The following is a 26,656-nucleotide window of genomic DNA, read 5'->3' as shown; positions in this document are numbered from 1 at the left end:
AGCCTTGGATTGTCAGGAGCTGAGGTAGTAATCCAGAGATTGGAGTTCAGGTGCCAATATAAATTCATCAAATAAGTGAATGAATGGGTAATTTCAGCAATTGTGAACATGATGTGCCTTTGGACAGCTGTTTAAACCTGTCTGGTTCATTCAAGTCTTTCAGGGAAAGAAACCTGACATCTTTATATGGTTTGGTCATGTGAATCCAGACTCAGAGCAACATGGTTGCTTAACTGTCCTCTGAAATGGCCTAGGAAACCATCCATCAAACAAATAGCAGAAAAGGTAAATTAGTGTAAAACCAGACTAACCCCCCTGTTTCAACTGGGTGATCGGACTTAGGTACAACAAAGGCACACCCAGCTTACTTGAGCCTGCAACGTTCCCTTCATTGGCAATGTGGGAACTAGATCAGCATCAGGACAGCTGTCCAGGCACAGGATTTCCCCTCCACTCCATTTCCACTTCATGTAACCATCCCAGAAATATGCACGCCTCTAAGCCTGATCCCTTTCTCATCCCTGCTTAACTAATGGACCATCAGCTGCCAAAGTCTCCACTTCTGAAATTCCCTTTCTAACCCTCTCTTGTCTCTAACCCTCCTGGAAATAACAAAGAATAATTCATTAAATGTGGTGACTGGGGTGGACGATGAGAACAAGTTGTTGTTCTGGTAGGGAGGGGGAAAAGCTGCAAGCATTTGTTTGGAAATTAGAACAGATGCAGATGAGGTAAATACTGCACAGAAAGTGACCATCAGAACTGAGAAACAGGTAGAATGGAACAGCCTCCTTAACTGGAAGTTGAACAGAAGCAGATTTAAAAAAGCTATAGGAGCCAGTGGGCTTGTATGTGATGATGGCCACAGATTTCCTATCTGAATGAAGATAGGGAGTTGAGAAAAGGAAATTAGTTAGAGATGGGCCACATGAAGCTGAGGGATGGTAGGACATTGGCAGCAAAGTTGATGAAATGTTCCAGTTCAGGACAATAAGAAAGGAGATTGCACCAAAACAGTCACAAATGTTCTGGGCAAAATGGTGAGGGATGGGAGTGAAGTAGGACTGAAACAAAGAAAGTTCTACCTATCCCAGTAAAAGGCAGTGCCCACATGAGGCAAAACTTTTTATTTGGAGGAAGTGGGTGACACAATGGCACAGCCAGTAGAGTCACTGCCTCACAGCTTCAGTCATCCGAGTTCAATCCTGACCTCAGTTACTGTTTATGTGGAGTTTGCACATTTTCCCTGTGACCATGTGAGTTTCCTCCCACATTCTGAGGACATACGGATTGACCACTGTGAATTACCCCGAGTGCATAGGTGGGTGATAGAATCTGGAGGAACTGATGGGAATGTGGGGAGAATAAAATGGGATAGGTTTGTGTAAGTGGGTTTTCAATGGTAAGTATGGTCATATTGGGTCAAAGGGCTGTGCTGCATCTCTCTTCGACTTTATGACTCTAAAAGAATTGTTAGTTGCTCGATAATGAGAACAATTTTCAGCCAGGTGGAAAAAGGTGATAGGACCCTCAGACTATCCTGGTGGAGGATTGCTGAGTGTCCTTGGTGATCCAAGAACTTGCAGAAGATAATGAAAAAAATCACAGATAAAAATCGAAGGGACTAAGAAATAAAGGAATAGGAAAACGTGGCAACTGAAGGACTTATTAGGACGGTCCGGCTGTGGAAAGTTAGCCATGATACCACCCAGTTTATTGCAAAAGTGGAAGATTTGAGTTAGGGTGTTTATAAAGTACACTTCCACCAATTCTCGCCTTTATATTTAAGTTTTTGACGATGGATCATTTTTTCAGAAAGTTATTCGCGGAGTCACAATACATTTGCTGGAGAATTCTCCGCAACAATAGTTTAAGTGGACCTTCTACTTTCAATTATACATAAAAAAAATAAAGTTGGGCCGGTAAAACAAGCCACCAATTTATACTTGACCCGTGTCAAACAGTATGCATTGCAGCTGCACTTGAGATGCATCGGCACAAACTCTCTCCAAGAACTCCATCTCCCAGAGTGCTGCATTGCAGCGTTTCTCAAAGCGGAAGGTCACCTCCCCGCCCCGCCCCGCCCCGCCTTTGCAGGGGTGAAGGCGAACATGGCTGCGCTCAGGACAACGCGGTGTGTTATCCAAAGCGCCCGGCTTTTTGCAAACACGGAACAGCCGTGCATTAGAGGTCTGTGCACCCAGAGCCCCGGGGAACTCGGTGAGTTGACGCTGCCTGTGCACTTACCCTTAACGCAGCAACTCTCCAGTCCACGTTGTTTTGCGTGGAAATTTACATATTTGTTAACATCAAGGAAATGTTGGTAAGATTTTTATCACCGGCTAGAATGACACCCGTCTCAAGCCTCTTTAAAATGTGAAGTTCTGTTCATTAAAAGTGCTCATCAAATTGGAACTGAGGTTTAAATTGAAGCAGCGGAGTTTACTTCAGAGGGGCAGCCTGAGCCCTGCTGCTTTCCTTGTTGTCCTCCAATTGACTGGTGATGCCTGCCCTGTAAGAATAGCAGTTAGGAAACTGGTATTAAATTTTGTTTGGCAGCTGGGGATGGGAAGACATTTTACAGGAATAGTTGTTGCTGGCAAGGCTAGCATTTCTTTATTTCAAAATATACTTCATAAAATAAAACAAATATATATAAAACACGATGTTCAAGTCAACATTTTCATCACAGGTTATGTTATTACAATTACTTAATATTATCACATCACAATAATAATTTCTATTCAGCAACTAGTTCATGGGGTTTTAACACACATTCCAATCAATTAGTGTGCAATTACAGGAGGCCTCTAAATGGTGGCCTTTTTCCTCCAAGGGATTTTGGCAGTGACTGCAGCCAGTTTCGGCACATCGCGCAGCACATAATCTTCAACCTGAGTGTGCTAATTTGCAGCATTCAGCCATGGACAGCACCCAGTTCTGGAAGACTAGTGTCGATCAGTTTATCTCAGAGAGCATCTCTTGCCATATTGATGTTTTTACAGCAGCAGTTGATAGTTGTCTTCGTGTGTGTTCCTGGGAACAGCCTGTGTCGCACATGTAATGCAGTTTTTCAGGTTGAACCTTGACCAATACCCCTGCATCTTGTCCCAGACTTTGCTAGCAAGAGTACTCTTGAAGGAGGTGTACAACAGTTTCATTTCCAGTACAGCCATCATGTGGTGTGGCAATTGTTCTATCCAAACATGAAAGATCTGACAGGAAGAACCTCCTCACCACCGGCCAAAAAAAATCTTAGTGCTCTTTGAAAGTTTTGGCGATGAGGCATTCTGTCAAATGACAGTCTTCTCAGGGGATCGATCACTCAACAGTATCCATTGTATCCACTTTGTGCAGACCACTTTCTAACTGATTTGTGATCAAAAGTGTACTTCAGAATAAAGTATACAAAGGACAGGTGGTGCAGAATGATCCAACTAAAAGCTGCGTTCCAAGGCAATGTGGCTGTACTCTCCCTTCACAACACTGGGGACAGATAGAATCTGAAAGTATAGTGACACTTCTTTGCATACCCAATCACAAAGTTAGCCATCAGTATGATAGGAGTAGATTGGCTACAGTTTTTTCCTCTGTTTTCTGGTGGTTTATGTGTTAAGGTATTTCATGCGTGATCCATTTCTGAGCCCCAGATTAAATGTGGCTGCTACAGTGCAGTTGTGAGATGTGGGTCTTGCCTGTGCCAAATAAAGTAACATGAGCACCTTGCACCTGTTGACTGGATTCTTTCCATGACCAAGAGCAAGTGGTGTTTCCAGAGTACCAGTTTTTCTTTATCATATCTATATTATTCACCCTAATTGCCTTCGAAAAGTTTGAATTACTGCAGAATCACCCCGACTGAATGTTGTCTAGGTCTTACTTTGTGCAGGCAAGGCAAGGCGTTTTCTGAAGAGTTGCAGGTTTTCTGAAGAATTGCACACTGTGGGATCATCAGCAAGCATCCCCACTTCTGACCTCTGGTGAAGCAGTTGACGATAGTTAGGCCTAGGTCATAGACTTCCTTTTACATCATTGACTATATGGTATCATGATTTGGCTGGAAGGAGATAAATAGCTTCAAAGGATTTTATCCCAGTTCTTTGGGGGTTTTGGTGATAGCATGCAATAATCAAGGGAGTAATGACCATGCACTCACACAAGCAGTGCTGTTCCCAATTCCATACATGAGGAAATTTGTATTAAAAACGGAAAATGATGGAAACTCTCAGGTCAGGCAACATCCGTGAAAGGAGACACAGTTAACTTTTCAGGTCAGAGACCTATTGCCAGAATTGGAAAAGAGAGATTAAATAAAAGTTAATGTTAAGTTGCAGAGTAGGTGGGGAGAGGGATAGTTAGGACAAAGAAAATAGCTGTGATATGGTGAGACTAGGTCATATGGGTATTTGGAGCAGTTAGAAGGTGATTATGCTTTTTTGTATGTTTTGCTACTAGCGGTACTGTGGGAAGTGTCCAGCAGGTCAGGCTAGACAAATGAAGAGAGAAAAACTAAGCCAAAATCACGGATAGATGACTTGCATCAGAAATGGTCAGTCCTGATACAGAAAGAGTGAGTCACCTAAAGTTGGAGAATTGGATGTTGAATCTGGTATGTTGCAGTGTGCCCAGATAGATGAGGTGTTGTTCCTTAAGTTTGTGTTGGGTCTTGTTGTGAAAGTGCAGGAGAACGAAGATAGATAGTTGAAACTGAGAGTGGATGAACGATCAAAGTAGCAGACAACCAGAAGCTTGGGGTCACCTCTGTGGACAGAATGCAGTTGCTCTGCAATGTGATTACCTGATCTGTATATGGTCATTCCAGTGTAAAGGAGACCATTTAGTGAACACTGAATGTAGTAGTACTAGATTGGAAGAAGTGCAAGAGAATTGCTGATTCACCTGGAAAGATAGTTTGGGTCCCTTGATGGTGGGAAGAGAAGAAGCAAAAGGATAGTTGTTGTATCTCCTATTATTGCATGGAAAAGTGCTAAAAGGGGAATGAACAGGTGACCAGGAAATTAGTGTACCTAATAGCCATTCAAAAATGACTAAGTAGTCCATCTTGAGTTCATAGGTCTTGAAGGCAATGAAAATTCAGTTAGGCAGTGTGTAAAATGGGCAACCATTCCTTTTTTCACACCTGATATTAAATCTTCCCAATGTCACTGAACCTAAGGTAGATAAGTTCAACTTTTCGATAGTTTGTTGCTTAATTAACCAGTCAGGTTCTCTAACAGAGCCAGAGAAGTTGAAGTAGTGACTGGTCTCGGGATTCTTTTTACTTCAGCTAAATACAGTCTAATACACTGACAAGTAGGATGCCCATGTTAGTCAGGCAGAATGAATCCTGCAGGTGCTCTGTGCTGAAAAGCTGCGTGGTTTTAGCCGGTAAGCTCCAGCAGCATTCAAACACAAATCGCCCTTGGTTCTGCTAACCATCCCCTCACTTAACTAAATTGAATGCCTCCTAATGGGAGAAGAAATATTCCACATCAAGCTTGTTTTGCAGACTTTTCAACAAGGTGCTGTGTTTTTCTGCATTACAAGACAACAGTTGACCTCACAGTAATTCCTAGAGGGTAATGAATGGTGGATGGATAGGGTGTGCAGGTAAATAGGAAGAATCCCTGTTATTTTTTTCAGACAGTAAACTTAAACAAATTTTTGAAATGTAAATGTATTTTTATAAATGCAGTGCTTTGTCTTTATACATTTATTTATCTTAAGGATGTGGGTGTGGAGCAAGAGTTGCAACATTGAATGACGAGTTTAGAAATGACTTACTTTTACACACTGGCTGTTGCCAAAGTTTTAAAAAAAAATAATGTAAAAATTCTGGAGTTTGTGATTAGCTGGGTTGAAGGAGCTCTGCTGCCCAGGCTGAACCAGCTGTTGCTAATGCCACCTGAGACTTGAAGGGGCAATTGATCAGTGAAGAAGGGGGTGAGCCTGATGATGGGATGAAAATAGGAGGAAGTGCAGGGGTTGCAGATTGTTAAGTTAGAGGAAAGGTGAACTGCCTCCACTCATAAACGTAGCCTGCTCCGAGTTCACATCCAGACGTACTGAAGCAAAACTTATACAAATGTACTCTATTGTATTCACTATGCTATTAACATGTACAAGGCTTTGGATCTTTACAAAATAAAACTTAAACATTTGAATGAAGTGGGGACACATGAGAGTTAAAATAATTCAATGGGTTTTTAACCCACTGTTGAAATAGTTCTGTTTCAGTTGTTGGATACTGTTTCCCAAGATCTTTAATGCTTTTAAAGTCAGAAAATGCTGGGCCTGCTTACCAGGCTTGGAAGCATCTTTGGGGAGAGAAACAGTTAGTATTTCAGACCATCAGCCTTTCATTAAAACTAGGAAAAGTTAGAAATAAAACAAATTGCAGAGAAAGGGGTGAGGGGATAGATAGAATGCTCAGAGATGGACAAGCCTAATGAATCTTCTGTGCTGAAAAGTTGTACAGTTTTAGCTGATTAGTTTGTGCAGCAGTCCCACATAAATTGGGCTTCTCTGTGCCTTGATTTTGTCAATATGTACCTTCCATGCATCTGTTGTAGTAACTAAGATTTAAGACTCCAATAAGTGGACTGTATAACTATTTCAGAAGGGAACCACTGTGTTTCCAGGTAAATATTCAGTATTTGGAATACTTATCTGATTGGAGTACTTCTCCATTATTATTCTTTCTCTATGCAGAGGGTTCACTTTCAATGGTGACCTTTGGGAGACCATTGAAAGTGAACCCTCTGCCCTGTTGTCTCTCCTGATCCACTGTCTTCCCCTGAAACCAAACCAGTAACAGGATTTAAATGGCACTGGCATGACTGAATTTATAGGCCAAGATTAGTTGCTTTGGGAAAGTAGTGTTGGGCCTTTTTGAGCTGCCAAAAGTCCTTCATGTTTGCACAATCATTGTCTCATCCCAGGTTAAAATGTTATCCCAGTAGTGGTGAAAGAAAATCATCAAGTAAGAATATTGTGTGCCTCATAGGGGATTGTGCTGCCTTTGTTGCTGATTCTGTTGTCCCTGCTGATCCAGGCTATAATGCTCGCAGTTGCTGTGGGCACAGTAGACTAATTTAAAAGCCACAGTTGAATGGGGTGTATATTGAGTTAAGAGAAATGAGTGGAAATGGTTTTGTTGTGGATAGTGTACATTATCTTGAGTGCTGGTGAGGCTGCTGTCTTTCACGGCAATGATGAAATATTTCATCCTGTTTGATATGAGCCTTGTTTGTGGAAAAATTAGGCAGATTATTTACTCTTTGCAAAGTGCCCAACTTCTAAATTATTTCCTCAGCCATGTTGATATGCTGGTCTGATTTAAGTTTCTGGTCAGTGGTGCTGTGGTATGATGCGGAAAACAGCAAGTACACTGTAATAGATTTAGAGTAGTGATATACATTCTATTTAGTTTATCAAAACTTTGTAGCACGTGCAGCTGACATTTAAACCAAAACACTGGTCTGGTGATGGTTAATGTCGTAAATGGCTTGATTAAAGCTGATTTTTATAATATTCTGTCATGTAACAGGAAGTACTTGATCATGTGTATAAAAATGATTTTGCCTTTGGATTGAGAGAACTTTTTGGACTGGAGTTGGAAGTGGTGCCGAGGACCATAATAAAAAAAGATATGCCTACATGTGCTGTTGCCAGGGCTTTGAAACAGCAAAAGGGACGCAAGAGCATTGTTTTTTGTGTTTCTCTTGAGAATGGTCTGTTTCCTGGATTGATTCAGCAGACTTTGCCTTCAAACTGCATTTGTTGGTGAATGGGTCAAGGGCTATTGACGACTCTTTCATTTGCTGCTTCCCCATGTCCATGTTACTCCCTGTGGCAAAGTAATCCATGCTCTTCTTAAATATCCCAATCTTTCCCCTCACTTCCTCAGTAGAAAACTGATTCCCAAGGATTATTGGTAGAAACCCAGGGAGGAATGAATGAAAACAAATTGTGTGTGTGTTTTTTTTTCTTGCAATTTCTTTTGAAAGTTTTGCTTTTCAGAAGAATAGATTAGGAAGGGGAAATTGTATATTCGGTTTGTATAGGATTGGAGATCTGTCTGATGCCACCTCCAAGAACTCTGAGTTAGTAATCCTGTTGATTACATATTCCCCAACCACAGGCAATAGACAGTCTGCTGGATGAACTCCAGATTCCAGCACCTGCAGTCTCTTGTGTCTCTATAAGCAATTGTACTTGGGTAAATCAAAACCTTTCTTGCACACCTTGTTTTTGAGTGATGAGGGATTTTTTTATGTGTACTGAAGGTAAGGGAAACACTCGAAAGGTGCAGTGATTTATGCTATGTTTCCACTGCCACTGCCCTCCAATTTGAAATGATTGATGCTAATTGAGATATGAAGTGGAAACCCAACGAGAATAAGTTGTTTCAATCTGACACTTGAGCACACCAAAGATGTGGGGTAGAACTGTCTAAAAGGCTGCCCACCCCAATTTGAGTTTGCATTTTGTACAAATAAAATTCTAAAAGTAAGTAGCAGTTTTCAGTGTGTTATGCTTTAAATATGCTCTCATCTGTTTTTTAATGACAAAATGTTGCATCCTTTGTGGACCTGGGGTTATATTTTCATTCAGCATTTGATACAAACTTCTATGCAGCATGTGATTTCTGATTAATGTGTTTCTAGATTTGACAAAGATTTGATGCTTTGATCATGTATGGTGCAAATTTAGTCATTAATGTCGGTGATCACAGATTAATAATGTGTGTGGGAGAGGTATTTGTTCATCTGTGGCATGATGTCTTGCTTTAGGAATTTACAGAGGTGTTCTGACAACATTTCACCGGACCCAGACCAAGAAATAAAACATATTTTATGTTCTCTTCCCTCCCCTTGTTTCTCAGGAGTGAAAACTGCAGGTATCAGAAAACCTCAATTCATGGATAAAGATGTTCAGAGTATTCTTACCAGAATAACGGGCTTGAATCTGGAGAAGGTGTTCAAGCCTATGAAGCAGCATTTGACGCCACCTCAGTACAAGCTACTGACTAATGAGCAGCTTGAGGAGGTACATTTACCATAGGTTGCCAATTCTGGTCTTTGATTTGTGTTTCAATAAATGAGCAAATGCATATTCACATTGTTCTAACAACACAAATATTTGTGGAGAAGATGAGATAATCCTTCTTTCCATTTAGATAGCACTTGTTTTGAATATTATGCAAGACGAATGGTAACAATCTTTTGTTTTAGTTTATGGGGGAAAACAGCTGTACAACAGTAGCTATTTGTTGCATAATTTATTCTCACTGGTTTATTTATTTTGTATTTAATATGACCTATCAGATTTGACAAACACAGTAATTCAGTATATGAACCTTGTGATACAACAGTACTGTAAGTATGATTGAAACCAAGCAGCAGTTGGTAAGTGACTGCAAGCTGAGTTTCTTTGCACTCATTATGCAGGCTGATGCTGTGGTAAACCTGCCTGGATGAAAATTCGGGAGCTTAACCGATGCTTTGAGATGAAAACTGTGGTTTCTGGTTAAAATCCTGCAGTTCCCCTGCTTGGGTTTGTCAAGTCATGACTGTCCTCAGTCTAAGATCTCACTAAGTCAATGGATTATATATCTGAGGAGTGTGAACTTTCTACATCAGGCAAGCAGCAAGTATAGATTGTTTTGTCAGTAGCTTGAATTCAAAGCAGTATAGATTGATTACACCACAGAAGCAGAGCATTTGGAGCAACTCTCTGTTCCAGCCATTGCCCTCTTTGTAAATTTGCAAATTTTTCTCCACCATATACTTATCCAATTCCTTCAAGAAGGTCACAATGGAACCTGCTTCTAGGACATCTGAAGGCAGAGAAACACAAGTCTTGTTCAGGATTTTCAGTGAACGCAAGACATCTGAGTAACAAAATAGCATGTGTAAGCCACGTTCACCAGTTGTGCATAATGGTACAGATTTGGTAAGGTGGCGACTCGTAATTGAGGCAACATCACTGAAATAATTGTGCTGCAACTTCTCCAGGCTCGGCGTAAAGCAGAGGAAGCAGCTAAAGATCGCCTCCGCATGCCACCAGTCCTGAATGAAAGGGAACCAATTTGTGACGTACTTGCAGAAGATAAGATTCTTGAAGGTTTGGAAATGGCTAAATATGTCTTCACAGATATAACATATGACATTCCACACAGAGTAAGTAGTATTCTGGGGTATGAATAGGCATAACATTCCTACTGCTAACTTGTATATTACACTGCCTCTTTTTGCATTTTTTAAAACTTATCAAGTCTATGAAATTGCTAATGGAGTTTGAAAACATGAGTACCTATTGGGACCAGAGTAATTTATACATAGTTAAGAATAGAATATACTGCTTATTGTCGGAGTATATTGAAACATTGGAATTTCATGTCATGTCTGTGCTGCTAGAGAGGGGTTTTGGTTTGTTAATATAAGCTAGCTTGTTTGGTTTAATGATTAAGTTAATCTGTAGAATCAATAGTCCAAATAAACTAATTCATTCAGTGTGTTGGATGAGGATATTACCCTTCATGTTCAGTAATTGTTTTCTAGGGAACATGAGCAGGAGTGGTCCATTTAAGCCTGTTCACAAGCCTGTTCAGCTATGGAATGAGATCACAAATGACTTTACCTTACCAGCTTTGCACCATATTCTTTAATAATTTTGGTTAACTCAAAATAATCAAACTCTATTTTGAAGCTAAAAGTTGACCCAGCATTAATTGCTGTTTGTGTAAGAGAGTCCCTTGCTGTTCTTTGCACGTAGTTGGTTCCTAGCTTCACACCTAGAAGGCTGGCATTGTGACTTTTCTCCCTGACACTGGACTAATCATCCAGAACTCAACTGAAATAGTTTTGATTTACTCTTACTGTTTTGGTTGATTTCTGGATGATTTCCATAATATCTAGGAAGCACCAATCAAAACACCCCATAACCATCTACATTTCAGAAAGTACAATCCAAATTTTTGTCATCTCTAATCATAATTTAACTCTTCGAGACCAAGCATCATTCTGGTAAATCTATGCTGCACTCTCTCTGGGGTCATGGAAATCTGCTGTCAATACTGCCGATGTGGTCTTGTCACATATCACTGTCACATAGCTTTTACCATTAACTGTGCTTGCATACAGCCTTCATGCAAGCAAATAATTCTAATTGTACATAGCTCCCCTGCAAGAAATTTCTTGACAAACAGGATGACAATGTAGGCAAAGGATGAAGGTAGACCATGCAAGCAAAAGGCCCTTTACATCCTTCGTTCAACACTCTCTAATTGTAATCATTGTTCCATTTTTTTTAGACAGCACAATTTGGTGATACTTCTGCTGTTGCCATTTCCACCTCCTCCAGTCCTTCCGTGTTTCTGCACCATCATTACTTCCGTCATTCAATCTCTTCTACACTCTGTCCTGTCTCAGAAACTTCCGCTTTTGCTCTTTCACCTTTGTCTCAGTCTCTATCTGTGTACCTGGTTTGAACCTGTTTGAACCTGAACCTCTTACATTTTTCCCACAATAATGAAAAATCAATTAACCCCTCTACAAATTCAACCTTGCCTTCTGTATTCCTAGCATTTTCAGTTTTCAGTCCATCGTCTTAATTGTCAAAATACATATTGTATTAGAACATAGTATATGACCAAAAGATGAAGGTAAATTACATTTACTCACACTCATACTTGGTCTTCACCCTTGATGCAGTACTGCAAGAGATTAACTAGTAATACATTTAATAACATATCTAGAGCAATGATATCCATTGACTATTACAAATGATAGTTAATGGATAAATATTTTGTTTGGTATTTTAAAATGTATTTTTAATTACTTTGTCCCTGACCAGAGATTAGCTAACAATTTATTATTCCTGAAGAATGCCTGACATAGACATCGCTTATCTTCCATACGCTATGACTTCCTGCTTGACAAGTACAAATTAAAAATACAGGGAGAGAGTGCCGTGCATTATTGGTGCTGCATTTTTCCCCACTCATGTCCTGTAGTTGATATATTAAAAAAATGTTCCACTATTCTTTTTCCAAGGAGCGATTTATTGTGGTGAGGGAACCTAATGGGGTGCTGCGCAAAGCAACCTGGGAAGAACGGGATAGGATGATCCAGGTCTACTTTCCTCGCGAAGGTCGCAGAATCATTCCACCACCAATTTTTAAGAATGAAAATCTTATGGTAAAGCTTTTTTTTTCTATATCCTAACACTACTTTGATCAATATATTTAGCAATAGGAACTGAACTACACACAAAATGCTGGAGGAACTCAGCAATGAGTCCTGGTGAAGGCTCTTGTCCTGAAATGTCCACTGTTCATTTCCCTCCATAGATACTGCCTGACCGGCTGAGTTCCTCCAGCATTTCATGTATGTTGCTCCAGATTCCCAGCATCTGCAGACTCTCTTTGTCTGCAGGAGCTGAACTACAATTTTTTTTGCTTTCGTTAGTGTTAATTTATTGACTATATAGAACATAAACAGTTGTGCAAGTTATTATTGTTTCTGTTCAGGTTTGCTTGGGTTACGTCCAGTAAAATTTTTAAACAAAGCACATTTGCTTACATTATGCATTCTGCAGCATTTGGGTCAACCGAGAATGTACATATAAACTTAGGGATTGGATCTTCGTTTTCCTTTCTCCTACCTTTTCTTGAATAGTAAATTATATTACCTTAAATAGTGTTTAATAATTGGAATAAATAATTTAACGTATTCACTTTTCTTTGTAATTAATGATCAGGCCACATTATTGGAAGGTGTATTACTGAGCTGTATAATCCAGGGACTGTTTACAAATTCCACTGTGGTTGCTTGAGAATTTGAATTCGATATTCAACAATAAGAAAATAAGAAGCTGGTGACAGTAAAAGAGACCACAATATTCTTGGATTGTCCAACTTCCTCTTTTAGGCAAGGAACTTACCTGGTTTTGTTTATTTGTACTGCTTTCATAGACCAATGTGATTAATATTTAACAGCCTACTAAGTGACCCAACAAATTATATAATCCCCTCAAATAGTCATTAGTACAAAGCTGGATGGCATCTGGACTACAGGGGGATATTGATGGGCCAACCAAATGCTTGAGGATACGGCAGATGAAATGTAATGTGGAAAAGTGCAAGGCCGTTCACTTTGGTAGAAAGAGATGAAAGGTGTTGATGTTCAGAGTGTACGTGAAATACTTAAGTTCATTTGCAGATACAAAAACAATTGGGTAGACGCATGTTATGTTGGCCTTTATTGCAAGAGGATTTGAGTACACATTAGAGACTTATTATTGCAGTTATATCAGATCCTGATGAGACTGCATTGGAATATTTTCTCGCATTTTCTCATGCTGTAACAGGAGACCATTCAGCCCACTGAGTCTCATGCTGGCTGATGGAGTATTTCCATCAGTCCTGTTCACACATCTATTTTCCTGTAGCCTATTCGCTCTCACGTGCCCCCTTATTCTCCTGCCACATGCCAATACTGTGAGCAATTTACGGTAGGCAATTAATTTACCAGGTGTACAGGTCTCATCTCCCTACTTAAAGAAAAAAATATATTTGCAGTTGAGGGAATGTAAGTTTGCAATCCTGATTCCAGGGAAAGGTAGTTTTGCCTGTGAGGAGTGATGAAACGGATTGGGCTTATGCTCTCTAGAGTTTGGAAAAGTGAGTGGCTATCTAATTACAACACAAAACTCTTGTGGGGGCTTGACATTAAATGCAGGGATGATGTTTCCTGGCTGGGGTATCTAAATGCAGGAGTCATAGTCTTAAAATAAGGGGACACTCATTGTGGACAGAGAAGAAATTTCATCACCCAAAGAGCTGTGAATCTTTGGAATTCTCTTCGCAAAGGAGCTGTGAAGACTCATTTTCTGTTTATATTGTAGACAGAGATCACTAGATTGATATTGAGGAATCGAGGGAAATGGGATCAGCGCAGGAAAGTGCTTCTGAAGTAAAAGATAGCTGTGATCTAATGGAATGGTGGAGAAGGCATGAGCACCTAAATTGCCTGACCCTGCTCCTTTTCTGTTGGTTTCTCAATAGCTTATTACATAGTCCAGATTTCACTTATTTTCTGAGCTATTGATCCAAATATATGAACTCATGGCAAAATACATGGAAAAAAGTTGTTTGTTAATTTTTCATAGCAAGCCACATTTGCTTTGCAAATTATGAATTTCTGTAGCAGTTCTTGAAACTTCCTCATTTGAAGATGCCGTACATGATAACAACAGGGGCCCACATTTTGAATACATCATAGAGTGATAGAGAACAGCATAGAAACAGACCCTTCAGCCCACCAAATCCATGCTTACCATCAAGCACTCATTTGTACACTGTTCCTACCCTAACTCATGTTATTCTCCCCACATTCCCATCTGATTCTCCCAGATTTTACCACTTACCTATATTTCTGGGGGTAATTTACAGTGGCCAGTTAACTTATCAATTTGGCATACGGGAGAAAACCGGAGCCCCCTGGGGTAAACCCACCCGATTGCAAGGAGAATGTGCAAACTCCACACAGACATTGCTGGAAGTCAGGGTTGAACCTAGGTCACTGGAGCTGTGAGGCAACAGCTCTATTAACCACGCCACTGTGCCGCCTGTGGTGTCACCTTTTGGCCTTTTATCAAAACTGTGGCAGAACAAAACAAAGAACTTCAGGTGACGGTCTGCTGCTTATCTAGATGTGAATGACTTGCTTGCTTTGTCCTCCCAAATTATGTGGAGACTGGTAGATTATACAGAACCACAATGCAGTATCTGCATACCAGCTCTTCTATATTAGGATTATCTGATTATATAGCCACGTGTCCAACTACTAGATCTGAAGGTAGAATCTGTCTTAAACAATATATTAGTTATCCTAGCTGCTGAACACCTTTGACAAAGATTTCCAATTTTTTTCGGGGTAAATAAGTAATATATAACTGCTCAAAGCTGTCTTCTTGGTGTATGTATATGTGTGCTGTACATGCTGGTACTCTGGGTGTCTCAGAGAGATCCATCAACAGCTGCAGCTGTAAGCAGGACTGCTATCCTTTTGCTGCAAAGATAGCAGATGCCTGTCAATAATTATGACGGAAGTAGGAAATATATAACAATAACTTCATTCTTTCATTGTTTTATCTTTTTAACCAAAAGCAAAATGAAGTGTACTGTTAATTTTGTTTGTCAAATCAAGTAATGATAGATTATGTCAAATCGCCCTATTCAAATACAATTTGATTTTAAAAAAACGTACAAGATGCATTTAGACCAAATCCTTAGCACAACTTTATTTGAAAGGTTCTATTCTCTTAACTAATGATTGGCTGTTTAAATTGTTTCTCGATTTGCTTTCCCCATGTCTTTGTGGAGTTAGTCACCCACTCTTTGTCCCTTGTTTAACTCTTGGGAAAGGCAGATGTAGACCTGAAATCAATTCGGAAATCTTCTTTCAAAAAACCTCTTTAACACCCGCTGCAACCCACCCCTTTCCCTCCATCCCAAAAGGCAATCTGGCAAGTTCAGAGAGGCTCCTAATATGCCGTGACAAATCATATTTCAAAAAAGCTGGGGGCCATTTTGTTCCAAATAATATTTAGAAAAGACATTACTTTACTTTTTGGTATATGATTATTTTTTTCAGCAAATATTCTCTGTATTTTTCCTGAGTTTTCCAGGGAAAGACAATGGTGCCAAAATTATTTATGTAATGAAAAGCAGCTGACTCACTTGCTGTTTTCAATATCACAGAGAAACAGTACGGAAACTCTTTCCAAGAATATGTCAGAATAAAAAGATCCTTAGCAGAGCAGCTGCAGGCATTTCTCTCAACACCAATATTTACAGCAAGCCAGCATGCACCAGAGCAGGGCACTAGGAGCTATGTTCAGTGTGGCCTCCTTTGGCAAATTGCATTTTTTTCCTTTGTTCATGCATAATAGGGAGATCAGCTGTCACCACAACTGAATAGGGTTAATCCACAATGATAATAGCACCCACCCTTCCTGGCCATGAAGGTAGACAGTTAGAAGTCGGTTAAAGCTGTGCCATCTGCTGCTTGAGGGGGGTGGATGTGAGAGAGGAACACCGAGAGGTGAAGAGGCAAGCTGTGCTCTTTGCCTCGGAATCCTCCAAGATCATCTTCAGATCCAGGGTCTGCTTTGTGGAGCAGGATGAGACGTGCTCACGCTTCTTCTTCCAAAAGGTTCACAGGGGAAGCTCTGGCTCACGCTTCTTCTTCCAAAAGGTTCACAGGGGAAGCTCTGTGATCCACAGCCTTAAGGAAGAGGATGGCTCAGTAACATCCTCATGGACAGACATACTGAGGATATGCAGATCCTTCTGTGCCAGTCTGTATGACAGCAATCCACAGACAGCACAGCCTCCCAGAATTTCCTGTCCTCTATCGCAGAGGTCTTAGACGACAGCAAACGGGACAGTCTGGATCAGCCACTGACCCTGGAGGAGATGGCTGGTTCCATCTGTTCCCTTGGCTCGAATAAAACTCCTGGAAGCAATGGCTTATTGGCAGAGATGTACTTGGCTTTGTGGGACTGGGTGGGTCCAGACCTGCCAGAAGTGTATAACGATATGTTTTTGGCTGACAGCATATCAGACTCCATGAGGAAGGGCATCATTACCCTCATCAACAAGCAGAAGGGGGAGAGGGAAGACGTCAGGAATTGGAGACTCATCTTACTGTTGAATGTGGATTATAAGATCCTGTCTAAGCCCATCACCAACCAGGTTAAGTCTGCTCTGTGACAAGTGACCCAGGACCAGACCTGCGCTGTACCTGGCAGGAAAATCTGACAACCTTGCGCTGCTCAGGGATACCATTACTTATGTACAGGTCAGAGGGATGTCTGCTTTGTCAGCTTGGACCAGGAGAAGACTTTTGACAGGATGTCACACACGTACATGATGGACGTGCTCGCCAAAGTGGGTTTTGCAGAGGGAATCAGAAATTGGATCCAACTGCTCAACACAGATATTGGTAGTGCGGTTCAAATCAATGGATGGGAGATGTATAGCTTCCCCATCAAGTCTGGAGTCAGGCAGGGTGGTCCACTCTCTCCTGTCTTGTGTGTGTGCTGCACAGAACCTTTTGCTGAATCCATCAGGAGGGATGAGAACATAAGAGGGGTGACATTGCCAGGCAGTGGAGGCACCCAGGTCAAAATCTTCCTGTACATGAACAATGTTGCCACCTTCTGCCCAGGTCCACGGTCAGTTCACAGATTGATCATCATCTGCGACCAGTTTGACTTGGCATCAGGGGCCAGAGTCAACTATGGTAAGAGTGAGGCCATGCTCTTCGGTAACTGGCCCGAGCAAACCCAGTGTCCCCTTCACTGTCAGGTCTGACTACCTGAAGGTGCTGGGGATCTGGTTCAGAAGGGCTGAGGCATGTAACAAGAATTGGCTGGAGCAGATTGGGAAAGTCAAACAAAAATTGGGTCTGTGGAAATGGTGTTCTCTGCCAATAACTGGGAAGAACTTGGTCATCAGGTGCGATGTGCCCTCAGGGCTGCTGTACTTGGCACAGGTGTGGCCTGTTCCACGCTCCTCTGCCTCGGTAGTCACCTGGGCCATCTTCTGGTTCATCTGAGGGTCCAAGATGCACAAGTCCCCAGAGAATGGGGGCAAAAGTGTACCTAACTTTGCCCTCATCCTGATGACCATCTTCGTGTGTGGCTGTATTGGGCAGTGTGTGGATCCAGAGTACGTGGGCACCAAGTGTCACGACCTGTTGAGGTTCTACCTGTCTCTGGTGTTGTGGAGGATGGGCCTGGCCCTGTTGCCGCGCAACATCCCAGTCAGCTGGATGTTGCTGCACTACCTGTCCTTTGTGGAAGGTTTCTTCGAAGTAAACACCTTTGACCAAATGTCCATCAGGCAGTGGTCAGCACAGAATATCCTGCAGACACTGCAGGCCAGGGTCTCTATGGATACTGTGGGGTAGTTCCCTGAGCAAACTGTCCAAATCATCTAGCAGAATGCATCATCACCAGAACTCACCAACAAGCACCAAGACCTTGTTGGGGTGGCAACGAGAGGGGCCCTCACAGTCGGATCCTTCCTGTACAGATGACATATCATCCCCAATGTGTGCTGCCCTCAGGACAGCTGGGGTGGGGAAGAAACAGTCACCCACCTCTTTGCAGACTGTGGATTTTCTGAGAGGTTGCGGAGAAGGATGCAAGAATCCTTGTCCCCGTTCGTCCCCAGCAGCTGCGTAACAGAGGAGTTTCTGATCTACGGGCTGTTCCTAGGGACACACCGAGACAGACATCAAGTGCTGCTGGTGAAAGACGACCTTTGGTCTGCCCGATACTTGTTCTTCCAGCACAGCGAGATGTCCGTAAGGGAATGCCACCGACTGGCACATTCCAGGCTGCAGGAGTACGCGCTGAGGGAAGCACTGAAGCTGGGTGCAGCCAACGCGAAGGCTCTGTGGGGAAGGACCACAGTCTAGGTTCTTTCCACTACTGCATATGGAGGAGCTGAGTCGGGTGGAGAAGCCCCTCAAACAATGAAAGGGTGTACCACCCCAGGGGGGCCACATGAGTGGTGAATGGTGTTATGGTTTTTAAACAAAAAAATTAGAAGTTAATATTACTGAATGTAATGACGATGAATGTAGAAGTTTTGCACTGTTTCTTCTTTTGCATACATTTTTATTATGAATAAAATCTATTTTTGACATTTAAAAAATCTGCTGCATCACTTAAAATATTTACAGTCACTTTGAGGAGTATCACCTTTTGCCTGATTATACAGCTACATCCTATTAAATCTGCCCAGCATCACTCTGGAAAGCTCCAAGTAACATGTATTAACTGAAAGTTTGTTGAAATCATTAAAATAAGGCCGGAACTAGAGATTTTGGAACAGGCAGATGCAAAGCATGCAGTACTTTACTTCTACCTGATCCAAACTCAAATCAATCCCACTGTTTTATGTAAATGAGAAAGGGACTATATTATTGAAGATTTACATCCATCTGAATCTCATATGGAAAGCTAATCAAAAGAACCACTGTCAAAGTACAAAATATATGTGTCCAAAAACATCTGAAAAAATGTGTGATCCTTCTGATTTAAACTGCATTCCCCTCCCTGTGCACTCTCAGCTGGTAATTTTCTGTGTGTATGAAAATGATAATATTTAATTAATTTGTTATATTTTAGTTTTAATGTTAGTACTTTTGCCTGTTGCAGGTTGTTTTTGCTCAGGATCATCTTGAAGACATTCTTGATCTCTGTATTGTCCAATTTGAGCCAAATTCTGCTGATTACATCAGGGTGAGTATACCTCCAATCAGATTAAATGCGAACAGAAAATGAAATAGCTATGGAAAATGTATAATGACTGTGGAAGTCAAAATCATTTCAAATTGGTAAATAGATCACGGTTTCATCAGAGACAGTGAACAGCACTAAAATGCAGTAAAGGACTCATCTCAACATAAGAGTCCCAGTTCTGTATTGTATTCTATATTCCAGGTTGCTGTTTGAACATTAAATCTTAGTGAAGTTGTGTGTGGAGTTATAGAATTGTTTAGTGTTCTCCCTACGCTATGAGCTGGGACTAGGTGAGGTGCACCTTCCTACCATGAGGAAGAATGTTAAGAAGCCCCTCAGGCCAACATTACTGGGCACTTCAGAGTGGACCACCTGACCAGCTGCAATTATGATGTAGCCTGGGGAGCAGGAAGAAAATTATTCCACAGATAATAGACTTACAAGGTATTACCTTAAGATTGTTTCATCTTAAGTATGCTTACATTTGCAAATGTTTTACTTCAATAGTCATAAGAATGGAAAACAAATTGACTTTGTAAATCTCCATCAGGTTCACCACCAGACATACGAATATATTGATAAGCATGGCAAGTATGATCTTCTCCGATCAACTAGACACTTTGGAGGTTTGGTGTGGTACCTGGTCAACAGGATGAGAATTGATGGTTTATTAATAGACATGATTCAAAGAGGTCTGTAAGTATCATTCCAATTAATTTTCCATCATCAGATCTACAAAGATTTTTATAGCATGCTTGAAATTAACATTGTGCAGAATTATTAAATAAAGTACCTTTTGGTTTCTTCTCCCTGCACTGTGACTATTCCATTTAGCCCAGAAATTTGATGCATACAGCTAGTTAACTTGAGTTCTCTTTCCTTTTGTATGTGGATCATTGAAAATCATTCCATTTGAATTTTAAACCCTCAAGAGTTTGAAAAAGGTGACTTTCTTTTTAGGGAAAGGAGGGGAAGAAGTGTGCAGTATTGTTGCCTCATTTAATTGACGAATTCTCCAAGGAAATTATATTAATATAAACAATCTGAGAAAAAAATATTAATAGATCATTCATTTTAAAGCATACGAATGATACACAAGTCTTGATGGTGTCCCCGTCACAGTTCATGAAGGCAAGAACCAAGGGCCTACTGAATTTTGTGATAAAAGACACTACTATTACTAAATCAAAGAAACCAAAAGGTGCCAAATCTAATTCCTTGTTTGCGTTGAATTAGAAAGTCTTAATGAAGGAGGGAATGTTAGATCATTCACATGCCATGTTGTAAAGCTCCATGGTATGTAACTTGTGGTCCATTAAGACAAGACATCTGTTCCTGTCACGATTTCTTCCGCAGAGTTTGGTTGACTTTGTATAGTATCCCATAAATATTGGCAAAAAAAAAGATGCAGAATGCATCCTAACTAAGAACACATTTTTGAACACTGTCCCCAGAACTTCCCAAGAACTGTGGCATCGCACTAAATTAACAGGAAACTTAGGGGCTGGAATTTGAATTGAAACGGGTGAGTTCAGTCCTGCCATTGAATATATCAACTCTGGTTAAATTGAGTACATTTAAGATAAGATATCTTTATTAGTCACATGTACATTGAAATACACAGTGAAATACATCTTTTTGCATAGTGTTCTGGGGGCAGCCAGCAAGTGTTGCCACTCTTCTGGTGCCAACATAGCATGCCCACAACTACCTAATCTGTATGTCTTTAGAATGTGGGAGGAAACCAGAGCACCTGGAGGAAACCCACACAGACACGGGGAGAACGTACAAACTCCTTACAGACAGTGGCCGGATTTGAACCCAAGTCGCTGGCGCTGTAGAGCATTACGCTAACCGCTACACTATTACATTTTAGAACATCCCCACCAAAGTTCCACTGTTGAACACAATATTGTGAGTTAAGTGCATAGAATGCAAGCAGGCTATCATCTCCACAGAATTTCTTGGATATTCTGACAAGAAGGAATCTGGGTGCCCAGTCACAGTCCATGAGGGGGCTAACTTCAATAGCACTAGGAAGTGTGCAGAAATCACAGTGCGGTGGATGTTGAATCTTTAAGTGTATTCAAGGCTGTTGTTGGATTATTAGACTGCAGAGGATATAGGGATTATGGAGATTAGGCAGGAAAGTAGAGTAAAGGCCAATGATCAAATCACCATGATCTTATGATTCAGGCTTGAGCACCTTTTTATGCTTCTACTATCTGATTAACCCATGTCCAATCAATCTAGTACTGGCTGTGCACAAGCTTTTATGCTGCATGCTCGTTATTGTGATTTAAGTAGCTTCCCTGTTTGCCTCTGTGTATTACCATGAGGCCCAGTTTTGCAAGTGGCTAGCACTAAGTCAAGCTCGCGGCTTCCATGCCTAAAAGGAAAGGCACATTGTGGCTGCAACTATTGAATGGAAATCATTCCAGAAGTAGCAGAAATTGGACATCCAGATTTTCTCACACTGAGGCCTTGGTTGATGTGGAGGGGAGAGGTTTACCTTTCCATGGGACCAGGAATGCCCTCCAGGCACACAACAATTGGAAGAGACAGGAGCAAAATACTGCAAAATAGTCATACAAGCAGTCCCCTGGGTTACGACAGGGATCTGTTCCTGAGAACTGTTCGTATCCCAGACTGTCCGTAAGTCAGAAATGAAAAACATTACACGGGAGAGGATTACAGAAACAACTGAGTGGCCATCAGCTGATTTCTTACTCAGTGAGTGAGCAAGTAAGTAGGCTTGGCTCAACCCAACTCCCGTCTGTTGTGGCTTGGGGTGGGAGGAGAGAAGGCAAGTGGAAGTGCCTCGTTCCCAACTAGCAGAAGATGTCTGCAGCCCAGCAGCAGCTGGCAAATCCACCCCGCCGGTCACCCAAGCACTGATTCGTACATATGAGTGTCTATCAGTTGGGCGTTCGTAATCCAGGGAGGACCTGCAGAGCGATGTAGCACAGAACCGGGCCCTCTGGCCCACACCGGACATCGAACACCCATTTCTATACTAATCTGCCCTAACCTAGTTTAGGTCATTCTCCCCATATTATCATCAACTCCCCTGCCTCACCCCTCCAGATTTTACCACTCATCTATACCAGAGGCAATTCACTGGCCAATTGACCGACCAACCTGCACATTTTTGAGATGTGGGAGGAAACCAGAGCACCTGGAGGAAACCCAGCCTGTCCCAGGAAGAATGTGCAAATGTCACGCTGACTGCTCAGAGGCCAGACTTGAGCCTAGAATGCTGGAGCTGTGAAGCAGCTGCTCTACCACCCAAAAACCACCAATGCTGGAAATATTTAGCAGGTCAGGCAGCATCTGAGTTGATGCTTCAGGTTAGTGACCTTTTATCAGTAGGAGGAGACAGATGTGGAGTCCAGATCCAAAGAGCTTAATACAGTGCTGCAAAAAGTTTGGTGCTTTCATTTGTAGTTTCATTAAAAGTATCTTCAAATGCTGCTTACCAGCTACTTTCTAACCTTACATATTGATCAGTGCACTGCACCAACATCACTCGTCTACCAATGACTGCCATCAATGAGGGCTGGGACTTAACCTTCATATAACTCAGCATATCCTTACTCACATTCCACCACTCCAACCCCCCCACACCCATATCTCACGGCTTGCACATTCAGCCAGCTATTCAGCCACAAACAACAGTGTGAACATAGTACATTACAGCATGGTACAGGCCCTTCGGCCCACAATGTTGTGCCGACATTTTATCCTGCTCTAATATCTATCTAACCCTTCCCTCCCATTTCTCTATCATTCATGTGTCTATCTAAGAGTCTCTTAAATGTCCCTAATGTATCTGCCCCCTTAACCTCTGCCGGCAGTGCGGTCCATGCACCCACCACTCTCTGTGTAAAAAAAAAAACTTACCCCTGACATCCCCCTTATACTTTCCTCCAATCACTTTAAAATTATGTCCCTTCGTGTTAGCCATTGTCACCCTGGGAAAATGTCTCTGACTGTCCACTCGATCTATGCCTCTTAACATCTTGTATGCCTCTATCAAGTCACTGATCATCCTCCTCCTCTCCAAAGAGAATAGCTCGAGCTCACTCAACCTATCCTCATAAGACAAGCTCTCCAATCCTGATAACTCTCCTCTGCACCCTCTCTATCAGTTCCACATCCTTCCTGTAATGAGGCGACCAGAACTGAACACAACACTCCAAGTGTGGTCTGACCAGAGTTCTACAGAGCTGCAACATCACCTTGCGACTCTTGAGGTCAATACCCTGACTAATGAAGGCCAACACTCCATGCGCCTTCTTAACAACCCTATTGACCTGCGCGGCAACCTTGAGGGATCTATGGACGTGGACCCCAAGATCTCTCTGTTCCTCCACACTGCTAAGAGTCCTGCCATTAATCTTGTATTCTGCTTTCAAATTCGATCTTCCAAAGTGCATCACTTCACACTTATCCGGGTTGAGCTCCATCTGCCACTTCTCAGCCCAGATCTGCATTTTATCAATATCCGGTTGTAATCTACAGCAACCGTCTACACTATCCACTACACCACCAACCTTTGTATCATCGGCAAACTTACTAACCTACCCTTCCACATCCTCATCCAAGTCATTTATAAAAATCACAAAGAACAGGGGTCTCAGCTGCATTGTTTTAGTCTAATCTGGCCTGGCTAGTATCAGATCAAAACTGCTCCCTGACTAATGTCATAATCTGCCAATTTGACGTACTTCTAACATGTTGGACCATCAAGTCATAATGACCTTCATAACATGGAGATTGGTTTGGCTTGCAGTACAGTTAGTTTGCAGCACAATTGACCTACAGATGTTTATCAAGCAGCCTTGCCATAAACATACTCCTACCCACCTTACTAAGTGGTTTATAGCTGTGATATGCATAGGGTTGATCTGGTCGATTTTAGCAAATAACTATGATGAATGGAAGTGGTTAAAGTGAATGCAAATGAATTACAGATTTGAGTTATGGACTAATGGAACTGAAATGCAACAATTTGTAGTTTTCTTTAGAATTGCAAAATTATCACTTTTTATCCATTCTAAAGTGGTACAGTAATTTAGGCATTTATTTTAAAGCAACAGCAGCATCTAGTGGGAGAAACATTTCAAACAAAGTTTGGATAATTATTTGGCAAATATGTAAGACCATATGTTTTGTCCTGGAACTTGCAGCTGCTGCAGACTAACCATGCTTGCCGTTCCCTTTGCCCACAATTACTCATACAGAGACTTTGTGAGCTTTCATGCAACAACATATGTAAGCAGCATGGTGACCTCCACAGGTGATCTGTTGATCAAGCAACAGTGCCTCTTAATCCAGTGATTTAAAAAATCCCAGAACTGCATTAGAATATCCAATATAAAATGGCAGAGAAAACAAAAGAACTATGGGTTTGAGAAAGTACTGTATATACAAGTTAAATTTCCAACAATTTTTAAGAACTGATAGATTGTGATTTAGTTTTTGTAAATTTTCAGACGGGAAATTTGTCATTGAGATTTAATATTATTAAAATGCATTTGAATGAGCAAATCACTTTCTGGAGTGCACCCTACAATTTCATATCTTCATGTTTTAATGCTGACTCTTGGCTGATGGATCAATATGATGAAGCTTGTGGAGCAGTAGGACAATTAATAATGTCTATCAAGAATTGGGGGTGGGAGATGGGGAAATGGTTTGGAACAAAATTGTTAATTGTAATTTTGTAGTATGGATCTACAGATAGTTGAATTTCTCCTAAACTTAATATATTGGGTCTCTTTTGTTGTAATTCATTGTAAAAGATTTAAATCACTGAATATTTTTTTTACAGAATGGATGATGCTGTAAGTGTGATTTGGCTGTATCACTTGCTCCATCCAGAGTGCCAGTCAGCAAAGGAGGCAAACAAACAGCAAGCCAAGGGTAGCGAATTGATTAAGGTAGTTTTATAAAGTTCCTCTATGCTGAATTTATTGTAGATTGTAGAATCGTGTTTTTTAAGTGGCAATCTGCATGTTACATGATAGAAATCTCAAACGTAGGTCTGTCTGGGGTGAAAGTCTTCTCCCCTGGGTACTTAAAAGACTCAAAGAAAATTATTTTTGTTGAAAATATCTACATGAGTACAAATCTGGGAAATGTACTATTATACCATTGCAAAAGCAGGGTAAAGGTGTTGACTTAAGGCATGATATTAGGATTTTAGAAAAGGAACATTGATCTGAATTTAACTAAGTTGGACAGCTGAAATGTCAGTTTTACTTCCTTTTACTTGGAGACTATTTGGAACAAGGCAGTTGAGCCATTCTTAGATGCCCAAATATTGCACATTATACAAACATATATGGAGATATTGCCTCACCAAACAGCAAAAATTGTGCAAATGCTTTGCCTGTGCCTATTGGAAAAAGTATAATTAAAAAGTTGAATTAAAAATCAATATTATAATAGAAAAAAGTTATTGAAAAACAGGAAACTAAATTGGTTCCAAAATTCAACAGCAGGGACTTGAGGTTCCAATGCAGTAGTTTGAAAATTTTTTGTAATTATGGTTGTCTTTTTAGAGATTATTTGTCTTATTCCTTTTGTGAAACAATCATTAATGCAAAATTTCAAAGCTGATCTTTAATTATTGCTAGACATTATGTAAGAAAAGCTGGCATATTAAACCATAATAAACTCTTTTTTCCAGGTATTTTCACAAACTGATTCCAAGAAGGGAGGCTATATTGAATTAGCTTTGCAAGTTTATCAGGAAACACTCAACGGCTCTGCTAATCAGGATCTACACAGGAGTGAAGAACAAAACTGCTCTTAATCTAATCCAACTTTACTCTGTTTTGATCCTGTGAAAACAATTGATGGCAGAACATTTAATTTCCATTCCACTTGCTTTTGGAAAAAAATCATTCACTGTAGCAACATTGTGGTCAACTTGTACAGACATTACCTTCTTATAAAATTCAAGGTTTTCTATTGCAGGGGAAGTGATTTAATAAATATTTAACTGTTATTGGCTGCCTTTGAACCCCTTCCTATGTCAGTGGACACATTGAGCCAGGGGAGTCATGATTGTGTTTACAATCATTAGGGCTGGACAGTGTTGCCCTTTGTTTTTAAAAATAATTGTATGAAAAGTTCAACATTGGTTTTGCAGAGCAGTCTGGCCTATTGTTGTAATTTGACAGTTGAGCTGATTATTCTGTAAATTGATTTTAAATGTAGAGTTACAACTGAGTGTCACGACTTGCATGTACAAATGGACTGAAGCAATTCAGTTTCTCCTAATCTTGGAAAAAAAACAATTGGCCCTGAGTGCCTGTTT

General features: G+C 40.9%; 1 protein-coding gene across 1 annotated transcript; it reads left to right on the top strand.

The window, feature by feature from the left end:
* Window positions 1–2,092: 2,092 nt before the first annotated feature.
* mrps22 (mitochondrial ribosomal protein S22) lies at window positions 2,093–26,492 on the top strand. The gene is made up of 8 exons (XM_052018318.1): window positions 2,093–2,220; window positions 8,888–9,051; window positions 10,020–10,184; window positions 12,060–12,203; window positions 19,243–19,326; window positions 19,877–20,022; window positions 25,163–25,271; window positions 26,024–26,492. Exons 1-8 carry the CDS (start codon window positions 2,112–2,114, stop codon window positions 26,147–26,149), a joined length of 1,047 nt encoding a protein of 348 aa, XP_051874278.1. The 5' UTR covers window positions 2,093–2,111; the 3' UTR covers window positions 26,150–26,492.
* Window positions 26,493–26,656: the final 164 nt, after the last annotated feature.

Source organism: Pristis pectinata, chromosome 6, assembly GCF_009764475.1.
Source record: "Pristis pectinata isolate sPriPec2 chromosome 6, sPriPec2.1.pri, whole genome shotgun sequence".
NCBI classification, from domain to species: domain Eukaryota; kingdom Metazoa; phylum Chordata; class Chondrichthyes; order Rhinopristiformes; family Pristidae; genus Pristis; species Pristis pectinata.
The sequence above is the reverse complement of the archived record's forward strand: the minus strand, read 5'-3'. Positions and strand labels throughout refer to the sequence as shown.

What these genes read in the sequence shown, in the direction of transcription:
- mrps22 (XM_052018318.1), top strand. Translation starts at nt 2,112, where the DNA reads ATGGCTGCGCTCAGGACAACGCGGTGTGTTATCCAAAGCGCCCGGCTT. An exon ending in TTAAGAATGAAAATCTTATG is followed by an intron (nt 12,204 to 19,242) that starts GTAAAGCTTTTT and finishes TGCCTGTTGCAG; the next exon opens with GTTGTTTTTGCTCAGGATCA. An exon ending in AGGGTAGCGAATTGATTAAG is followed by an intron (nt 25,272 to 26,023) that starts GTAGTTTTATAA and finishes TCTTTTTTCCAG; the next exon opens with GTATTTTCACAAACTGATTC.